The sequence below is a fragment of the Stegodyphus dumicola genome, chromosome 12, assembly GCF_044657685.1.
Source record: "Stegodyphus dumicola isolate Sdum_Otavi_A_Nest chromosome 12, ASM4465768v1".
NCBI lineage: Eukaryota > Metazoa > Arthropoda > Arachnida > Araneae > Eresidae > Stegodyphus > Stegodyphus dumicola.
In genome coordinates this window covers 5,496,621-5,517,898 of record NC_140779.1, presented here as the reverse complement: position 1 = coordinate 5,517,898, position 21,278 = coordinate 5,496,621, and the positions used below count along the sequence as shown (strand labels likewise).

Here is a 21,278-nt window from a genome sequence, read left to right as displayed (position 1 = left end):
TATCTCATCATTTATATTAGAAATAGAAACAAATTATAACTCATGAACCCATTCAAAAGATAGCCATATATACGTCAGTGAACCGCCAAAAATATTCCTCCAAAATGCTAATTCACACTCAAAATGGCAGTTGTAAAAACAAACAGAAATTTCAGATGATTAAAATTAAGGACCTTCTGCCAATTTTAGCCAAAATTAAGGACTTTTTATTAAAATTAAGGACTAATAATATTTTACTGACACAGAAAAATACTCTTTAATAGCAAATTTATGTTTTTAATTATTTAAATAATATAAATGTCAGAAGAAATTTTCAATAAGAATAAATAAAAATGATAAAACATAATATACAAAATTCAATTTACTAGATAATGGTCAGAGGATATGAATGCATTTACAAATGTCGTATTTTAGGCTAAGTTAAGGAACATACTTCATTTTTTACATCTTCATAATCAATTTTAATGCTTGAAAAGGACTCCAATTCTTGATTTATAAGAGTAATCTCTTTTTCTCTCAAATCAGCTTGAGAACGAAATTGTCTGCTGCAAGCTGCTACAAACTGTGACTCCTAAAATATCATGAGTTTTATTAAAGAGAATAGAAAAGGAATTAAAAGGATATAATTACATATAAAATAAACCTAATATTTCAGCAGAAAACAAAAAATATATGAATGGAACCTCAATTTCTGTTCTCATTTTCTTTTTTGTTAAAGCTTCCAAACCAGATTTCAAAGCATCAGTTTGTTTTTTTGTATCTTCCATGAAAGCTTTTACAACAGACTTGATTATTTCAAGAAGCTAAAAATAAAAATTGAACAATTTTTCCTTAATTACAAAAAAATTAAAAACTCTAAATGAGTAGAAATAAACTAATTAAAAACGGAAGAGAAAAACATCTTTAAAAATAATCCCTTCCCCAGGGAAAAAATTCCTGATATTTTTCTAACAATTATTTATTCATTCAAAGGCCATCCTCTCGCATCTTATGGAATCTTTTTGTGGTTCTAGCATTTTGACATGATCAAATATATTTGTTATTATTTTATAAATTTCAAGTAAAAAATTAATTTTTTAAACTAATCTTTAACATTTTAAAGAAGTTATAATATTTAATTTTTAAATAATAAATACATAAATGTTGTAATATTTACTATAGTAAATGAATATTAACAAACCTCAGATTCTGCTTTATGATCTGCATTTTCAAAACTCTCAATTTTTGTTTTTATTAAATTAATTTCTTGATTAGCTTTTTCAGCACATGTTAAGAGAAACTGCTTGCACATATCAGAAATACGAGATTCCTAAATGGTGAAAATATGAAAATTTCATATCAAAAATATTACTTTTAATAAACTTGTTAAAATAATGTCATTTAACAACTTACCTGAAATCGAACAAGTTTCAACAATTCAAACTCAATAGAATCTTTTTCATTTTCTCGGTTTTTTATTGCTAATTGTAATATTTTTTTACATGAAGCAGCTGCAAGTTGCACCTGTAATTTTAATACCAGAATAAATATCAAGCAAATAAGCATGAGTTTAATTAAACAAGAGTGCAATTAAATATTTCAACAAACCTGGGATTCTTCTGGTGCAGTAACTTTTTTTTCAGTTTCTTCAGACTTAAAAAAAAAAAAAAAAAAAAAAAAAAAACACATTTAAAAATGATAAGCGAAATAATAAAATACATATCCAAAAGAAGAATAATTTCCTGAAATAATATTTTGTTAATTTATGAAAAACACCATATTTACCCTCGTATCCCCCTTTTTTTACTAATTATATTGTATGACAATTGAGAGAGGAAAATCATGTGAATAACTTAATTTCTGAAGGACATTGTTACAATAAGAATATTTAATGCTGCTCGAAGTGCTACAACTTTTACATGTTGTTGCCATCATTATCATAGTGACTGTTCAGTCTACTTTCCCATGTTGAATGCCCTTTAGATGATCTTGAGAATTAGGAGTCCTTGTTTCCTTGAAGCTCTTCACTACTATTGCTTCATCAATCAGACCTCGTGCATATTAAATTCACAAGCAAATCGATAAAAAAAAAATAACCATAATGTAGATGAATCCATTTTAAAATTAAGGAAAGCTCACTTTCTGAACACTTCCAGAAGAAGGACCAAATTACATGAATACATAAAAAATTTTCAGAAATGTGTGCTAAAAAAGCTAAGGGGGGAAATTTGTGAAGCAGAAAAATATATGATCAAATGTGGTTATTATTTATTTATTAAAAAAGTCCTGAACTAGAATTTTCAAACTGCATATTAATATTTAATTTTAAAATAGAAGTTAATTTTTTTACTAATTAGTAATATTGACTCTCTCATAAATAAAATTTTTGAAATAAATCTTCTCTATCACACCTGTCATTTTAGTTCAAAAGATATCTTAGAAGTAATTAAATTGACATTGCAAATTAACAGAAATTTGCAATGAAGTTTCCTTTTGAAAAGGCAACATGAAATACTGCATTTGCTGGCATATAAGAGACATCCCCTTTCTTATACACATTTCTGAAAGATAAAACTTTATTACTGTTCATTATAACGAATTTACAGTATTTTAAATGTAAAGTAATACTTTATGCAAATACCCAATCTATCTGGGAAAAATCACCTTTTAATCCTCTTCGTCAAAATCCAGACACTCATTTCCAGAGCTAAATGAAGACTCATTTTGAAACCTCTTCTAAATTAACATCTGAGGTCTCATACAACAAACTGTCCTCTGTACCATCCAGTGCCCCACTTCTTAAATGATTTAACCACTGTCTTTGTTTTCACAGCAACCCATGAAGCTCTGACCCATTCACAAGGAAACTCCGAATAAACTGAGTATTAACATATAAGTTGCACCTCATTTTTCAGACCTATTTTCAAAGAAAAGATTCACTTTTTTCTTTGAAAATAGGTCTGAAAAATGAGGTGCAACTTATATGCCAGCAAATACGGTAATTATGGCAGAGCATATAAACCATGCATTAAAATATTCATGGATAAAATAATCCTGTGGTTATTAAAATGTTTGTTGAAAGATAATTTTCATGTAAAATAATTAACTGTTGTTGATAATAAGAATGTTTATTTACCATTTCGTTATTACATTGTTTTCTTCAAGATTCTCTTCTCCTCTAGTGGAAATCGTTTTTATTATAAATAGATGGCATTAGCACCATGCACTAAACGTGATATGGTCTTTTCACTTCCTCAGATTGCCCCTCTTTTCTTATACTTACTTTGATTTAGACCCCAGCTGAATAGGAACAATTAAGTTTCTTTTAAATGATCCAGCTTTTTTATTGTTAGCATGTTTTTGATTCTATTTGATTAATTAAACTGAACTGCAAATGAATGTAAATATTAAGCAAACATTATATCTTCTTTTCTAAACCATTTGATGTCAGTCATTTCACCATACCTCCACAACAAATACATGCATGTAAGTATAGTAAATTATCTCTATATTATTTGCAAAGTTCAGAAGTTTGAAAAATAAGAATTTCAAAATCTCTATAAATTACCTAAATAATTTATCATAATTTTTTAGTCTTTTAAAATACAAAATTATTAATTTTATATTTAAAAAAACATGATAGAAAAAAGACTAAAAATATTACAATAGAAAAATATATTGACTTAACACAGTTTATCACTACTGTTCCCATTTTTAACAATTAACATTCACAATACTCTGTTACATTCTCAGTGTATTATCTGTATTATTAAACAGTAAAGAATCTGTACGTATGTATATTCCTTGCAATGTGGAAAAACAATAGCACCTAGAGCCAACAATTGATCATAAGTAGATCAGCTCAGAAATAACCTGCACACTGCAAATTCACCAGGATTTTCCCTCTATGATTATAGCATGAATCTTCTTAGGAAGATTCTAAGGAATCTAAGGAAGAGTTGATTCAGCTAATTTTTTTTTTTTTTTTTTTTTTTTTTTAATTTAATACTTTGCTACTCAATGCAGGTGTTCTTCTCAGCTAAAGTTCAAAATCTTTTAAAAAATCCTACACAAAGGAAGTATAATGATAGATGCATTGAAAGAAAAAGAAAAGTTTATTAATACTTATTAAAATACTATATCTAACAGAGTAGTTAAAGATTTAGCACAGAATTATGTAGCGTATTCGGAAACTAAGTGCCGCTTCATTCTAGTGCCGTCGCAGCGCTGTGGTAGGCGTCCCGCGCATGCGCACTAGTCTTTCTTGTTCACTGACTTTCAATTGTCGCCATTTTGGTTGCTCTATGTTGTGTTTTCAGTTTGCTGTGCACATTCAAAATGTTTAAGACAATTAGTTCTCCGCTGACTGCGAGATTCGTGCCGTGATTAAATTTAAACGCGAGGAATGTTAAACCGGCCAAAATTTATTGTCAAGTGACAGAAGTTTATGGTGAATACGCGATAAGTGATGGAATGGTGAGAAAGTGGGTAAGAATGTTTAATGCAGGTCGAACAAATGTCCACGCCGAGGCTTGGAGTGGTCAGCCTTCTGTTGTCACCGATGATTTGGTAAAGAAAGTTGATGAAGCAATTTATGAGAACAGACGCTTCACAATGACAACTCTTTCAGAGGCATTTCCACAAATTTCACGTACTGTTTTGTTCGAAATTGTGTCTGACCGCTTGAATTATTGCAAACTGTGTTCCCGATGGGTTCCAAAAATGCTCACTGATGTTCACAAAACAAAGCGACTTGCTAGTGCCCTGACATTTCTCACGCGGTACAGTGATGAGGGAGAAAACTTTTTAAACCAAATTGTGACAGGTGATGAAACTTGGGTGTGTCATTTCACACCAGAATCCAAACAACAATCGATGGAGTGGAGACACACTCAGTCTCCGAAAAAAGTTCAAAGTGACAATATCATCACAAAAAATCATGTGCACTGTCTTCTGGGATAGGAAAGGCGTTTTGCTTACTGAATTTCTTCCCAGAGGTGAAACCATTAATGCGGCACGATATTGTGAGACTTTACCAGAACTAAGGCGTGCCATTCAAAACAAATGAAGAGGAATGCTCAGTAAAGGAAATGTGTTGCTCCATGACAATGCTCGGCCCCATACTGCTAGTGTCACTCAATCGTTAATTCGACAGTTTCATTGGAAACAGTTCGATCACCCGCCATACAGCCCGGACTTGACGCCGTCCGACCATCACTTGTTCCTGCACATGAAGCACGAGCTTGGTGGCAAGCGCTTTGGATCTGACGATGACACAAAAAATGCTGTGGAGTCATGGCTATCAAAACTGGTGGGAAGTTTCTTTGATGATGGTATACAAAAACTGGTCACCCACTATGACAAGTGTTTGATCATTGGCGGAAATTATGTTGAAAAATAGTTTAAGACATGTATTTTCATGTAAAAATAAAATTGGATTCGAAAAAATTGTTTTACTATTTTTTTTTTTTCAAAACGGTACTTAGTTTCCGAATACGCCTCGTATGTTTTTGAAAACTTTGAAACTAAATAACTACAATGAAAAGAAGATCCATCAGAACCCCTAATCATGAATAAGGACTTATATTTTTTTCTATGAATGAAACAATAAATAAACTTAATTTTAGACAATGTATATGGACAAAGTGAGAATATTATTATTTCTAATCTTTCATACAACCACAATCAAACCAAACAGGTACGAGGGCTATCCAGAAAGTAGATTACGTTTTGGAATAAAAAAATAAACAAAGTATAGGAAACAAATTTTATTATATACAGATGAAAGCCACACTCAAATACTACTTTTCTACATAGTCACCATACAAATTAAGGCATTTATCGTAGCGATGTACGAGCTTGGAAATTCCTTCGTCGAAAAATTCGGCCGCCTGCGCCTTCAACCACTTTGTTACCTCTTCTTGCAGCTGTGCGTCGTCATCAAAACGCTGCATAGCCAGCCACTTCTTCATTGCTGGGAATAGGTGGAAGTCGCTCGGTGCCAGGTCGGGACTGTACGGTGGATGAGGAAACAACTCCCACTTAAAAGATTCAAGAACTTTACGAGTGACATTTGCCGTGTGGGGCCGGGCGTTGTCGTGAATCAACAAGATCTTAGAGCTCAACATTCCTCTGCGCTTGTTTTGAATTGCTCTTCTGAGTTTTTGGAGAGTTTGGCAATACCTTTGAGAGATTATTGTAGTGCCTCTTTCCAGGAAGTCCACCAAAATTACACCTTTTCTGTCCCAAAAAACAGTCGCCATCATCTTCCTTGCCGACATTGTTTGCATGCATTTCTTGGGTTTTTGGGGAGAACTTGTGTGCCCCCACTGCATTGATTGCAATTTCGTTTCACAGTTCACATGTTTCACCCATGTTTCGTCACCAGTAATGATGCGATCGAGTAAAGAGTCATCATCCTTATGGTAAGCGTCCAAAAAGTTCAACGCTGCAGCCATTCGCTGATTTTTGTGGTCCTCTGTCAAGATTTTTGGAATCCATCTTGCACAAAACTTGTGGTAACCAAGCTTTTCGCTGATGATTTCGTGCAACAAACTTCGCGAAATTTGTGGAAAACTCAAAGAAAGTTCCGTTATTGTGAAATTTCGATTTTCACGGACTTTAGCATCGACTTTTTCGAGAAGTTCGGCGGTCACTATGCTGGGTCTCCCACTTCGATCTTCGTCGTGAACATTGGTTCGGCCATTTTGAAATCTTATGACCCACTGACGCACTCCACCTTCAGTGATAATGTTGTCCCCATACACTTCACGAAGCTGCCGATAGATTTCTATCGGTTTACAGTTTTTTGCAGTCAGAAACCTTATTACTGAGCGCACCTCGCGGGATTTTCAATTAACGCAGACATTTCAAACCGTCACAGTATCTGAACGGAGCACAGCACGAACCTCTCACTAGCACGGCTAGATGCAGACTGAGCTGCGCAACGCTCTGACCCCAAGATGGCCACGCTAGCCCCGCCCCTAGCGGACACAGACGGAAACGTAATCTACTTCCTGGATGGCCCTCGTATTTTAAGACAAAGTAAACATAATACATAATTAAATTAAGATATTTCTTTCTCTACACTTATAAAGCTCATATGTTAATTAAACAGTTATTATGAATTTGATCTGTACTAACTTCTTCCTATATTCCTCACCAGAATACAAATTAGCTTTGTGAGTATATATGCTAAGGGTTTTGAATCTCAGAGACAGAGCATCTGGCACTCATGTTATGCTGTTAGAATTCTTTGCGAGCTCTACTCAAAAGTAATTATTCCAGCTTTCGCATTCTCTCATTTGCCGATACTTTAAACTTTTGTGCCAGTAACACATTGAGCCAGCTTATAGATTAGTGTATTGGATATATAGGCTTAGATTACTTTATCAGTATTTAAATTTAGATTACTATTATTGCTTAATTGACATCACAATGAAAGATGGTTTATCTGTAGTACAAGTCGTATCTTTTATGTTTAAGTTCAAGATTAAATTGAAAAGGTATTTCTACCGCCTTCTTAGCATGACTTTGTGGTGTAGCTCGGTGCATAATCGAGAGGTCCGCAGTTCAAATCTCGGCGAAGTCATTGCTAATTTTTCATTTCTCCTGCTTTGACATAATATAATGTCTCTACAGTGGCTCCCGAACTAAAAAAGAAGTGGTGGATGATCATTCTCCACTAACAGATTTGGTGATTGGGTCCCCTAATCCCCAGTCGCCCTTTAAAAGGAGAAGTATATAAGGTATTTCTCCCACCTTCTTAGCATGCCTTAATGGTGTAGTGGTCAGCACACTCTGTGCACATTTGAGAGGTCCACGGTTCGAGTCTCAGAGAGGGCTCTGCTCATTTTTCATCTCTCCTGCTTTAAAAAAATACCTAATGTCCTACAATTTATACTTTCTCAAAACTTTTTCATAATATTTGAGATGAAGTGATAATTAGCCAACTTGTCTCATAGGGTTTGCAGGACTTAACATCAGCTTCCAGAACAATAGCAACCCTATATGTTTAATGTTGAATTTGATGAGAAAAATCTGAATTTAAATCATTTATCAATCTGGCCAATTAATTAATATCAGTTTAATCCATTTAGAAATCATCTTGCTCTTTATGCCATTTTATAACCAGTCTCAAGAATGATGTGTTAACAAAGTTCGAATGTATTGTTAATAATCTAAATGATATGAAGGTTTGAATGTATTGTTAACAAGTAAGTTGGTAAATAAAGCTTTTATCGTAAATTTTTGTTATTTTAGGTTTACCCTACGCGTGCGATATTATTTTAATAATTTTTTTAACTAAAAACTCTAGAAATTGAATATTATGATCATAGAGACAAATAATATAAGAATTTTAAAAAATCTACTCTTGCCCATTGTTCTGTGGGTGGTGGTCGCACTGTGAAACCAATGTACATCTAGGACTTTGAAACTTACCAAGGTAAGTAGGGAAAAAAAACTTACCTTTCTCCATGCACGTTTCCAATAAATGACGAAATTTATGAATTTAAAACAAAATGCATGTAGGATTGCATAATATATAATATATATATATATATATTTTACATTATTTTACAAAGTAAATAGTCAGAAAAAATTAAAAAATGAACATTTATGTAATTTTTCTATAGCAGTGAAAGTACCTATATAATAAGGACGTTTGGCTACATGGATTAAAAAACTCTAAAATAAGGATAAAAAAAAGGACTCAGTGTTTTTTTTTTTTTTCTTTTTTTTAAATTTCAAAGAACAAATATTTTTTGTGACACTGTTCAAAGCATGTTTTGTCTTTTTGGTACATGCATGCCCACATTGCATGTTTTGCCACATGTAACTTCTTCTATGAGGTTTCTTCCTTGTACTACAAAATGTACACTGATTGGATCTAAATTTCACTGGTATATGTCCAGTGTTATTTTGTTTCTTTTCATCTGGCACATGAAATTTTTGGTTTTTTTTATGTTAATGAGGAGGGGCTTGGTCTTTTTGGCTTTGATATGGATCATTCGTTTCCCATTCATACTTATTTTATTCGTATTTCGTAACAAAATATTCAGAAAATATTTTTAATTTAAATAAAACTTTATGTGATTTCTGTTTTTAATTACAGCAAAGTATATTTACATTAAATTTAAACCACAGGAAATAATTTATAAATTCACAATACTAGCTTGGGGAGCAAGTGTGTTGACATCAGAGAAAAGTCTCTGGAAAAGAAAGGCCTTTTTACTGGGCAGGTGCATGTATTGTTTAGTAATAAAATAACTCTGTGATTTCAAAACCCCTTATCTATATCCAGGTAAAAATAAACATTCCTATTTGAGAAGCAAGCAAACGCCATTGTGAAGAGCAGTGGTTTCAAGGCGCGACCACCGAACCTCTAGAGCATTGTGACAAGATGCTCTAGTGGTGCAGTGGTCGCACCCTGAAACCACAAAGCGAATGCCATACATATAGAGGTTTTTTTTTATATATATGCAGTTTAATTATTGCTATTTTTTATTGTTAATGATAAAAATCATGATGTGCGATGAATAACTTTTGAAATTTAAAGTTGTTTATATTAATAAAAGGAAGTTATTTTGTCTCATTTAAAATGAATTTTAAAAGGCATCCGATTTGAAGTACTAAGACCTAAAACATGTATGATTCTGCAGTCATTTTGTGTTATTTAGAGGTAAAAGATCAGTAATCAATTGATTTTCACTCAAAAATTTCGGAAGGAAGAGGAGAAAAAATTCGATAATTGGTGGTTTCAGGGCACGATCACCGCGCGTCAAAGGCTTAAGAGAATTGTTAGATCCAACTCATCAGCAAAAAGACCCGAATTTTACCAAGTAAATTAGTACATGAACTACATTAAAGCAAATACCTAAGATACTAAGACATTGATTTGAATGAAGAAAATAAAAAATCTGAGATACTAAGACATTGATTTGAACTAAGAAAGTAAATAAGGGAAGTAAATGTGCAAAAAATTAATCTCCCTTGGCTGGAGCTTCAAAACAGAACTTGTCAAGGGAAAGAGTTTTGAAGCTCCATCTTGGTCAGTTAATAAGTGTTTTGAAGCTCCATACTTGGTGGATTAATATCAGAGAAATTTCGTTCTGACATTCACTGAAACTTGCAAATGCAATAATTAATCTGTTAGTCAAATAATCAGCAGAATTAGAAGTCTCACTGAATAGTCTCTTTTCCCTATTTGTCGTAGCTTTCTAACACAAAAAAAGAAAATAGAAATATTTTACATGTACACAAATACAATGTCCGTTCATGACTGTTTTCATTTAATTTTTAATTTCATTTCATTTAAGCTTAGGTGCTCTCTTTTGTACTTTACAATTTTTCATTCAGCGCTTGCATTTTGTATTAGGTAAGAACCCCTTCATTTGAAATGGTAAAAAAAAATTTTTTTTCTTAAATTGGTATTTACTCAAATATGTTTTTACTGTAGCAAGTTGCCTCGTTCCAGGTCGACATTTCTTTAATCTGATACCACTCCTTTCTTCTTACAGATCATAATTTAAAATTGTTACTATTCTCTTACATAAGCTCTGACTATTAAATTTACATTTTTATTTAAAGTTTTTCTTCCATTTCTCGAGACACTCCTTTTTTAAGTTGTTTTACATGACCGTCTCTTTTATTTTTCCATTTCTGATTTTTGCATCGTAAAAAAATTTTGCATAAATCCACAGGTATTTTCTATTTGTATATTTTGAAGAAAAATTTTTTTCCTGTATTTTGCATTTGTATACGTGTAAAATATTTCTATTTTCCTTTTTGTGTTAGAAAGCTGAGACAAATAGGGAAAGAGACTATTCAATGAGACTTTATTACTCGACCAAGTATGGAGCTTCAAAACTCTTTTCCCTTGACAAGTTTTCTGTTGTGAAGCTCCAAAAAAGGGAGATTAATTTTTTGCACATTTACTTACCTTATTTACTTATTTCAAATCAATGTCTTAGTATCTTAGATTTTTTTATTTTCTTCATTCAAATTAAGGTCTTAGTATCTTAGATATTTGCTTTAATGTAGTTCATGTATGAATTTACTTGGCAAAATTCAGGTCTTTCTGCTGATGAGTTGGATCTAACAATTCTTTTAAAATGAACTCTCTGAGCATTATGACCGGGTTTATCCGGTTATCAGAAGTTTTACTACTTGGTATATACTAGCTTATAATTTAAGATACTTTGCTTTCTTACTTTCTTAAACCTTTTTGCGACGGCGCACCTTTGTTTACGACGCTCATGCGGGACCGAAGGGAATCGAAGGCAGTCACCGGGCAGGACGGAGGTTTTGCATCACTAAGCCTAATTTTATAAGAAAAATCAGAGGGAAAAAAAGTTTCACTTCTAGCATCATAATTCTTGGTATCATTTTAGATTATTACTTCAGCTCTTAGATATGTAAAAATTAGCACTTAATAACGTTTGTTTCTTTATTTTACATGAAAATATACTTAAAAATTTCCTTATCTTGTAAAATAATTTTCAGAAGCGCTATTCAAATTATTTCAAAGTTTTAATTGATAAAATCCATCAATAAAGTTTAAAATTAATAAAACCACACCATAAAGACTATTTACAGTAAGAAGTAACAAAATTTAAAATGAAGACTGAGTGTGCTAAATCTCAAAGCAGGGAGAAGTATTACTTTCTAACTCTTAGAAAAAGTATTACTTTCTAACTCTTTAGAAAAAGAATCATCACTCTCATCTGCGTTAGTAAATGGTTCATTAACCATACGAGGGTATTCTTCCTCTGATAAATAGCGCTTTCCTACCATAATAGACTGGAGGTGAGGCTTTCTGAAATAAAAAGAAAAGAAACGGAAATATATCTGAAGGCAATGCAAAATTGACTGGGCTGTCTAGTAACCCTAAAAAACCATATAAAGTAGAGGGAGAAAATAGAATAAAAAAAAAGAAATTGGATATAAATCAGACACGTGAATATTTATATTAGCACTCTCATCTGCGTTAGTAAATGGTTCATTAACCATACGAGGGTATTCTTCCTCTGATAAATAGCGCTTTCCTACCATAATAGACTGGAGGTGAGGCTTTCTGAAATAAAAAGAAAAGAAACGGAAATATATCTGAAGGCAATGCAAAATTGACTGGGCTGTCTAGTAACCCTAAAAAACCATATAAAGTAGAGGGAGAAAATAGAATAAAAAAAAAGAAATTGGATATAAATCAGACACGTGAATATTTATATTAGCATGCCGTGGTTTAAAGAGCCCACCTCTGTTTACACTTTCCCTCCCCCACTACCCTCGCAACAGTTGATGAGTAAAATACCAAACTCAGACAGAATATATGAAACTCAAGGTCAGGAACCTAAAACTGTGTTCATTTCAAAAGTAATGGACATAGAATACCATCTAGTGGCCTTCATAAAAACGTTCCAGCTTAAAATGCATATATGCATCACCCGTCCTCTGAATGCAATCTCTAGTGATGCGTGGATGGGACGCCCGGCTGTATGAGACGTTCTTAGGGAATGCATATATGAGACGCCCGTCCTGAAAGAATTAATAATGTAAATATCATCTTAATGAATGTAAGTTTATAAAAATGCAGACTAAAATAAGTAATTAAACAAACTAAATTAATAAATGCTGTTAAAATACTGGTCTTCATGACAGATCAAAAATCCTGTGCCACTCAGAGGGTTAAATTAAAATTTTGCGCTAATTTATTCTTTTAGTACTAGCGTACTTACTACTCAACTCGTTAAGTACTTCTTTTCTCTTTAACAGTGCTGTTATTCATGTATTTTTAACACTTATAAAAAGTACCATTATGGTCAAATTAAGAAATAATTATTGTAGTACTAAGCAAAAGTTACTGTAGTAACTTACCACATTAACTTTCAAAGGTACGATTTTATGCAAACTTTTCAATTCGCTGTCCACTGATCGAATTTCTTCCTTTTGTATCTCAAATGTGGATAAAATGACATTCTGGCAAATAGAAAAGACTCCGGCATCCTAAAATAACAAAACAAAAATTTAAATTAAGAGTTATAAATTTGTTAACTTTTGTGGATTACTTGTGGTGAATAATGTAGTTACTTGTTGCAGATACTGTCAGAATGTTTTCTTTTTTAGGACTATATTTTCTTTTGCATTACATACCTTCCTTTGAAATTATCAAATAAAGGTTGATCATACTTCTAATTTTTTCAGTTAAATGTCAAAAATATTCCAGTAGTGAGCATTAAAAAGCAGAAAAAACATAGACATAAGGAGAAACATTTCTTATTCTTATTGCAATTATAAGATAATTAGATATGTATTTAAAAATTCTTTAAATAATATGCATTTGAAAAAGGTATAATGTGTATTTCCATGAATAAGCCTAGAAGTTTTGGAGCTTTTTCTAAAACTAAACTAGGGAGTCAGCTTATATATGGATTTGCTAAACTTGTGAAAAATGCCTGTATTTTTCAGTTAGCCGTCAGCAAGCAATTAAATCCCCAAATATTGCTTTTTTTATTTCTCAATTTATATTTCTTAAGTTTATGAAAGAAATTATTTAAAAAAAAATAAACTGTTTTATTTTCAAAATTATTTATAATGCTGATTGAGTCATGAAAATTCTGATGTTGGCAAAATTTCACCCGGTCTTTTCCCCTCTCGAAATTGTTTAATACTGAGCTGCAATACTATTGTTAGAATTTTCAGAAAAAAAACAATGATCTGTAGTTTGAAATATGCCATATTAGAATTTCTCTACCTATTCATCTCTCAAACAAAAAATAAAATGTCACGGATATCGCAGATCGTATACAAGACAGTAAATGAATGGACGAAATGCACTAACTTCAGATACATTATCAAAGTTAAAACTATCATCATTGGTGTCTAGCATTTTACATTATAGTGTGATTTTAATGGAAACTATTCCACTTGTTTTACTTACTTGGCAATGCTTTTACCTGAGTAAATTTTTGAAGATAAAGTGCACTCTCTGCTTATATATGGATCAGCTTATATTCAGAAATTTACAGTACCATAAAATGTTTTCAGAAATACAAAGTCAATGCAATTATAAGCAGATTTTATATTTACAAGAATTTTTTACTTACATTACAGTTAAACTGACATATTGATGTATTCTAAACATGCAAAAAATTTCATAAATTACCACTTAGATTTCATAACAAACATTATCACATAATTAATACATAGGAGTAAGTTAAGTTGTCTTCAGAATGCTGATAATGATTAAATTTGGTCTTGTGTCCAACTTAAATCTACTTAAGGTATTGACTACTTTTATGTCTAACTAAAATTATTGAAAGGTAGAACTTATGAGAGATGTAAGATCTAATAGAAGGTAAGTAGGTAAGTGGAGTATTTAAAAGAAAAATAATAAAGGACATTTATTGAGAAGAAATTAATTTCTCTAGTAGTGAATGCATGATATACTACTTGATGGAAATCATGTGATTTCTCTATTAATAGACACCAAATGTAATAGTAAAAGCACACACATAAAGTTAAATTTTAACTTCAAAAACTTAAAACCTACTTTTTTTTTAAGACAGTACCAGAAAGAATTTTCATTAATTTGATAAATATAAATTTTTTGGTATGCAATCAAAAATATACAATATATAAGCATATTTGCTTCATATTAAATTATTATTTATTATCTTCTAAATGACAATGAAGTAAAGATGAAATGATTCAATTACTGAAACTTTCTGAGCAGTATGACTGCTTTTATCGATGAAGACATGAGATTTATTATTGTTATACATCATTATGTCATTAAATACTTCATTTTCCTTAGTGATCTAAATATCGTCCTAATGAATGAAAAGGTAAGAAAACAAAGAAAAAATAAGAATTTATATAAATCTAATAGAGAGCTTTTTTAAATACAATTTTTCATAAGCGCATAAAAAAGTCATGCTGCTCAGGAAATCAAATAAAAATTCTGACCTTAAATATTCTCAGATTTAATGTGAAATTATTAATCATTTATGTAAAATGTATAGGCATTAAAAAAAGCATAAAACATCTTTTCAAAGATTATTTGTTACAACGATATTGTTAAATAAACAGGATACACCTTACAAACAGGCTTCTATAAAACATATGTATTTTATGAATAATTACTCAATAAGGCAATCTGAACAAGATTAGATTTAAAAAAAGAAAAAGAAAAAAAAAATTGATAAAAAATTTAACCCACTCATGGGGGGGGGGAGGAATTGATCTAATAATATGTCTATTCTTAAATTCACGTGACTTGTGATACAACCATCTTTTTGTGCTTGCATTAGAAATGCTTTAAAAATTAGTTTTAAACCTTACTTATTAGATATTAAAATTTATTACATGCTTTATATAAAATAAATTCACAGCTTTTGCCATAGCATTTTATTATCAAATTTAACATCAAAAACTATCAAATCTAATACAAATCATAGTTGTTACTCTATCAATCAAATAACTTCTCAGTAACACATTACAGGTAACATCCATTAAAACTTATACTGCAGTTTTGCATTTAACAAAATAAGTAACTCACTTCATTTTCAACTTTTTGCAGTGTTACTTTCAGTCTTTCTAAATCAAACTCAATTGCTTCAATCTGTTGTTTCCTTTTCAAAAGAGCTGATGAAAAGTACTGTTGGAAAACAGCTAAGACTTCTTCTACCTGCATCTAAAATGAACATAAATGAAATACAAGGGAGAAATTAATGGAAATTGATACTTAAAAAAATTATTATTCAAAATAAAGAATTAGCCCAAAGGGCTATTAATTTCATTTTGGCATTTTGCATCAGAAACTTTAAAAGTCTGAATCACTTTTCAGATTGTTGCCACCAAATATTATCTTCCTGTATTAAATTTAAAGAAATTAAATAATGAAGAATCGGCATAAAAGTATGCATGTTTCTTGCATTGTGATAAAACAACGGTACCTAGACCCATCAAATTTTGAATAACGTATATCTCCACCCGAATATGGGCATCTGAAAACCAAAATTTGGAATTTGCTTAATTATCAATTTCATATTTTATAAAACTTTGAAGAATTTTTCATTAGGAAACTCACTGATTTCAAAGCGAGCAATGGAAACACTGTGCCGGGGGGGGGATTTATCTCCAGTGTGCGAGACTGTGTATCGAAAATTCTAAAGGTCTGCCTCCTTCAAAATTATTTTGCAATAATGCTGTTGAATTGAATTTTATGTTTAAGTGCGAAGAACATGATATATAATAAATAAAGGTAACACACAAAACGTTAAAAAAACGCCCCTTTGGGTTTAATATAAAATAATATACGAGGGCTGTTCAGAAAGTATCGAGTCTGAATTTATTCTATTTATTCCAGAAAACCCCTAGTGGTGGGACTGTGCACATCATGCACTCGCATGTTTGACCTCGTTTTGCAAAAAACCAGCAGGTTGTCTGTACAGCGCGCCGTTCAGTCGCACAGACTTCTTTCATGTGGAGTATTTGCGTGCGTTCGTTGAAAACAGAAAATGCCTGAAAACACAGAGCAGAGAATATGTATCAATTTTTGCTTTAAGCTTGGTAAAATGGGCACTGAAACCTATGAGATGATGAAAACAACATTTGGATATGAGGTGATTAGTCGTGCTCGGGTTTTCGAGTGGTTCCGGCGATTCAAGGAGGGTCGAAAATCAGTGGACAGTGATCCCATTCTGGACACCCATTCACCTCTAGCAATAAGAACAAGACTGCACAAGTGTAGACTGTGGGCACTCTGATCGTCATTTAACAGTCCGAGAAATTGCACAGGTGTGTGGCATTTCCATAGGATCATGTGATGAAATTTTTAGAAAGTACTTGAACATGCGCCGAGTGTCTGCAAAGCTTGTGCCACGTCTCCTCACTGAGGATCAGCAATTCCAATGGCTGGCAATCTCATCTGATTTGTTTCAAAGTGCAAGTGATGATCCGGAGTTCATGAAGCTCATCATCACTGGGGATGAGTCGTGGATTTACGGATACAATCCCGAAACAAAGCAGCAGTCGTCACAATGGAAAAGCCCCAGGTCTCCTCGGCTAAAGAAAGCACGGAAGGTGTCAAGCCAGATCAATGTCATGTTGCTTGTGTTTTTCGATACAGATGGAATTTTTCATCAAGAATACGCTCCCCAGGGCCAGACAGTGAACAAGGAGTTCTACTTGAACATCACAAGGAGATTAAGAGAGGCTGTTCGCAGAAAACAACCGGTGTTGTGGGTGTCCACTCGGCTGGATGCTTCATCATGACGGAGCCCCAGCGCACACCAGCAATCTTTTGCAGCAGTTTCTGGCAAAGCATGGAACAATCCAAGTAGCACATCCTCCCTACTCACCAAATATGTCACCTCCAGATTTCTTCCTCTTTCCCAAGATCAAGAACATCTTAAAAGGACACCGGTTTCAGGACATTGAGACCATAAAACAGAATTTGACGCAGCAGCTTCAGGCCATCCCAAAATCGGAGTTCCAGAAATGTTTTGAGGACTGAAAACATCGTTGGGCCGCCAATGGAGCATATTTCGAAGGAGATTGACTCAACCTGTTTTTCATAATAAATCCAGTCTTGATACTTTCTGAACAGCCCTCGTGTATATATATATATATTGTTTCATAAGAATAAATTGTATATATATATACAGTATATATATACAGTACAAAGTCCGTAATCTGGACGTCCATTACCCGGAATGATCTATAATCCGGACCTCAAAGCAACAAACTTACGCATGCGCATAATGCATTTACACATGTGCGTAAAGCCAGTGAAGCGTTTACACACGCATGCTTCCCATAGTGAAGAAAGTGACAGAGAGGTTATTAAAAACAAAAGAATTTCGATTGACAAGTTAATCGGTATTCTCGGCACAGCAATTACAGGAACAGTGGAACTTTGTAACTGAATAAGAAATTATGTCTGTTTATAGAATTAAAGAGAAAGTATTAGCACAAAAAACGAAGCAACTTACATTGAAAGAAAACAAATAATTTAATAAAGTAAATAAATAAATATTAAGCTTTTTTTTCATGTAAATTTTGATACCCTTTAGATCATAATTGCTCTAATTGTGGTTTCATATTTTTAATTGTATAATTTCTGCATGTCATCTTACCAAATTTAAATTGATGATCTATAATCCGAAAAAACTCCTAATCTGGAATCGCCGAAGTCCGGATGAGTAAGGATTACGGACTTTGTACTGTACATCAAGCACAATAAATATTACTGCAAAATCAACTTCCTACATCCAAACTATGACAATATTCAGTTAAGCAAAATTTTCAGAAAATGTCAACAACAATTTCCAGCTACTAAAGTACAAATCTCACCAGTTTTCAAGTATCAAAAACCTCTTAGCAAATTGCTAATTAACCACCATGATCTAGCTTCTACAGCCCATTGATATTGCAAAGAGCTTCAATACAAAGACTACGTAGACAAATTTCATAAACATATTGTTACTGGCAATTTAACAATAGTTCAAAACCAGCTTTTAAGAAATTTAATGGAAAAAGTCACAAAATTTAGACCAGTACTGAAAATTGGCAAAAATAACAGTTTTAAAATTTTCGAAAAAAATCTGAACGAGTTCATAGTTAAAACTATTTACAAATTAAATATTCCAAATTCTACCTTTATGGCTTGGAAACATGAAGTGTTAGAAAAATTGAAGCAAAGAATTTGAAAGATTGAATTTAACAGCAATTTACCATGGAATTTTCTCAATCCTCTATTGCAAGATATGAAACAAATATTTGTAATAACCAAAATTGACAAAGCCAGTAATAATTTCAACATTATTTGAAAAATTTTTTAAGTCTCACTAATTAATACTGAACTGAATAATGCCATTACTTACAAACGTATCAATACACAAGAAAATGTCATTGCAAAACAGCTAAAAGCAATTCATAAGAAACTACAAATTTCACAACCATCTAACTACAATAGATTAGCAAATCTATATGCTCTTCCTAATTCCATAAATCACCACTCAAATTTAGATTTATATCAAATGGTACAAATAATTATAAAATGAATACAGATTACATATTTGCAATTGAACTTAAAAAATATGTATTTTAATTCATCAACTAGTTAGCAAGCAACACAACTATAGTAGGATTATTTATAATAATACTCCAGTTCTCAACAAATTTAAAAATTTAGAAATCAAAAACATTAACTGCTATGACTTTGAAAACCTTTATACTTCTCTACCATTAGAAGAAATTTTTACTAGTTTAATGCAACTCCCACAACTTTTTCCTGGCATGCTTAACATCCTTTGAATTAAAAGATGGGAAACTTACCTGAATTGTGCATTATTTAATAACTACATTAAATTCAATAATAAGATCTTTCAGCAGGTGAGAGGAATATTAATGGGAGCAAACAGTTCTACACAAATATGTAACCTTTCTCTTTTTGCTTAGGAATATAAATTCCAACTAAGTTTGAATAAGAATGAATTAAAGTTATTTGCAAATACATTTAGATACACTGATGATATTATAACTTTCAATAATAATTCTGCTTTTGAACAATTCAAAATTTACCCAAATAATTTAACACTTAATAAAACTAATACTAATCAAGATAATATCAAACACCTAGATCTACTCATAATTAAACACAGCAAAATTAAATTATATGATAAAAGGAGGAATTTCCAGTTTAATACTATTAAACTAATTAATTTGAACTCTAATATCTCTAGAAAAGTAATAGGTAACACTTTTATAGCCAAATAATCAGAATAAAAAATATATGTACTAAAATAGAAGATTTAAAGGAAGAAATAATAAAGCTAATTAATGTTCAAGTTAATAACCAAGTCCCAACACAATTTATTAATTTATATATTAAAAAACAGGCATTAACTTTTCTTTATAATTTTTTTTACTCTTTATGGTATAACCATTACCTTAAACCTTAACTGGAGGGTAATGGAGGATTTTGAAGAGTTAAGGGATTATCTTGTAAATATTTATTGTAAATATTAATTTGTGAAAATGTATATTTAATCAATACTGGATTCTTTCCTTTTACTAATGAAGGGCCAACTCCTTTCGAATGTCTTAATTATAGCCCGAATTCAGTGAAGATTTTATCTTTTTCTAATTTTCCTTACTTTTCGCCAGTATTTGGTAAAAGTTTTGATTAAACCCATTGAAATTCAGTTTTAATTAATTAAGACTATTACAATAGATTTCTTTCTTTTTTTTTTTCAAATTTTTTTTCCAAAGTTAAAATTAAATTTATTCAATTTTATTTCAAAAACATTTTTTCGTACTTATTTCAAAAAAACTTTTTTACAATCCTTAATAGTTTGCAACCATTTCATCACATAACATTACAGTAGCATTTTTACATTTTCTGACACATTTTTACAATACTTCACAGTTAGCAACATTTTTGCAACAGAACACACATTTTACATTACTTAAAAGCTTACAGAATAGGTTTTTAAAATAGATCTAACAGTAACTCAAAAACGAGTAGCCTCAGAAGGCTGAAATTTTGTATATAGGACTGCTATAACATGTAGATGTGCAGCTCGTATTTTGGTTGCAATTGGCTGCACCAAACGTATATAAATATATTTATATATATATCCACTCTGTTACCCGGCTCAGTGATCTCAGTTTCTTTACTCTTATATGTTTGGAAATTGTACATTTTTTGCTTTAAAAATGATTGAATTATGTTGTTCTTATCTTCCGGTTAAGGTTTTTATGCCTTCCGGTTAAGGTCTGTATGCAATATTTTTAGAATTATCAACAATTTAAGAGTAGTTTAAGTGCCGCTAAGCCTGATATTTTTTGCCATAACAGCCATTGCTTGTTTACATTTGAAACAGCAGAATAGTAGATTTGCTGCCAATCTAGAGAGACTAAGCTTCGCAAAATCAAAAATAATGCCTTCATTTATTATTGCGAATTAAGTCACGATTAATCTTTTTGGGAATTTTTTCGAGGAAATAAGTGTTTTAGATTTACTTCGTAATTTTTAATATAGATATTTTGAGTTTTTATGTATTTTTGCCTTCTTGCAAAGTGAGAACTGAATTAATTGAATGAGAAATACTCAATCGTCTGTGAAAAAATGTTTCTTTTTTGTTTTGTTTGCTTAATTTATTTTATACATTGTTCTATCTTTATTATAGTATTTGAATGGAACATGTGGTAATGATTAGATAATTTTTCAAATAATATAAATTTTGTGCATTCTGGGTTATAATATGAATGAAATATAACGCTTTTAAGTG

At 31.5% G+C, this 21,278-nt stretch overlaps 1 protein-coding gene across 1 annotated transcript in view; it reads right to left on the bottom strand.

The window, feature by feature from the left end:
* The window catches only part of LOC118197442 (uncharacterized), a 576,327-nt gene that overhangs the window by 516,485 nt on the left and 38,564 nt on the right, over nucleotides 1-21,278 (bottom strand). Inside the window, exons 6-12 of the mRNA XM_085827453.1 lie at nucleotides 15,539-15,673; nucleotides 12,856-12,984; nucleotides 1,588-1,632; nucleotides 1,393-1,503; nucleotides 1,181-1,309; nucleotides 684-803; nucleotides 434-571 (exon numbers count right to left, since the gene is read on the bottom strand). Coding sequence (XP_085683579.1) covers nucleotides 434-571; nucleotides 684-803; nucleotides 1,181-1,309; nucleotides 1,393-1,503; nucleotides 1,588-1,632; nucleotides 12,856-12,984; nucleotides 15,539-15,673 — 807 coding nt within the window. The remainder of the gene's footprint in view (nucleotides 1-433; nucleotides 572-683; nucleotides 804-1,180; nucleotides 1,310-1,392; nucleotides 1,504-1,587; nucleotides 1,633-12,855; nucleotides 12,985-15,538; nucleotides 15,674-21,278) is intronic.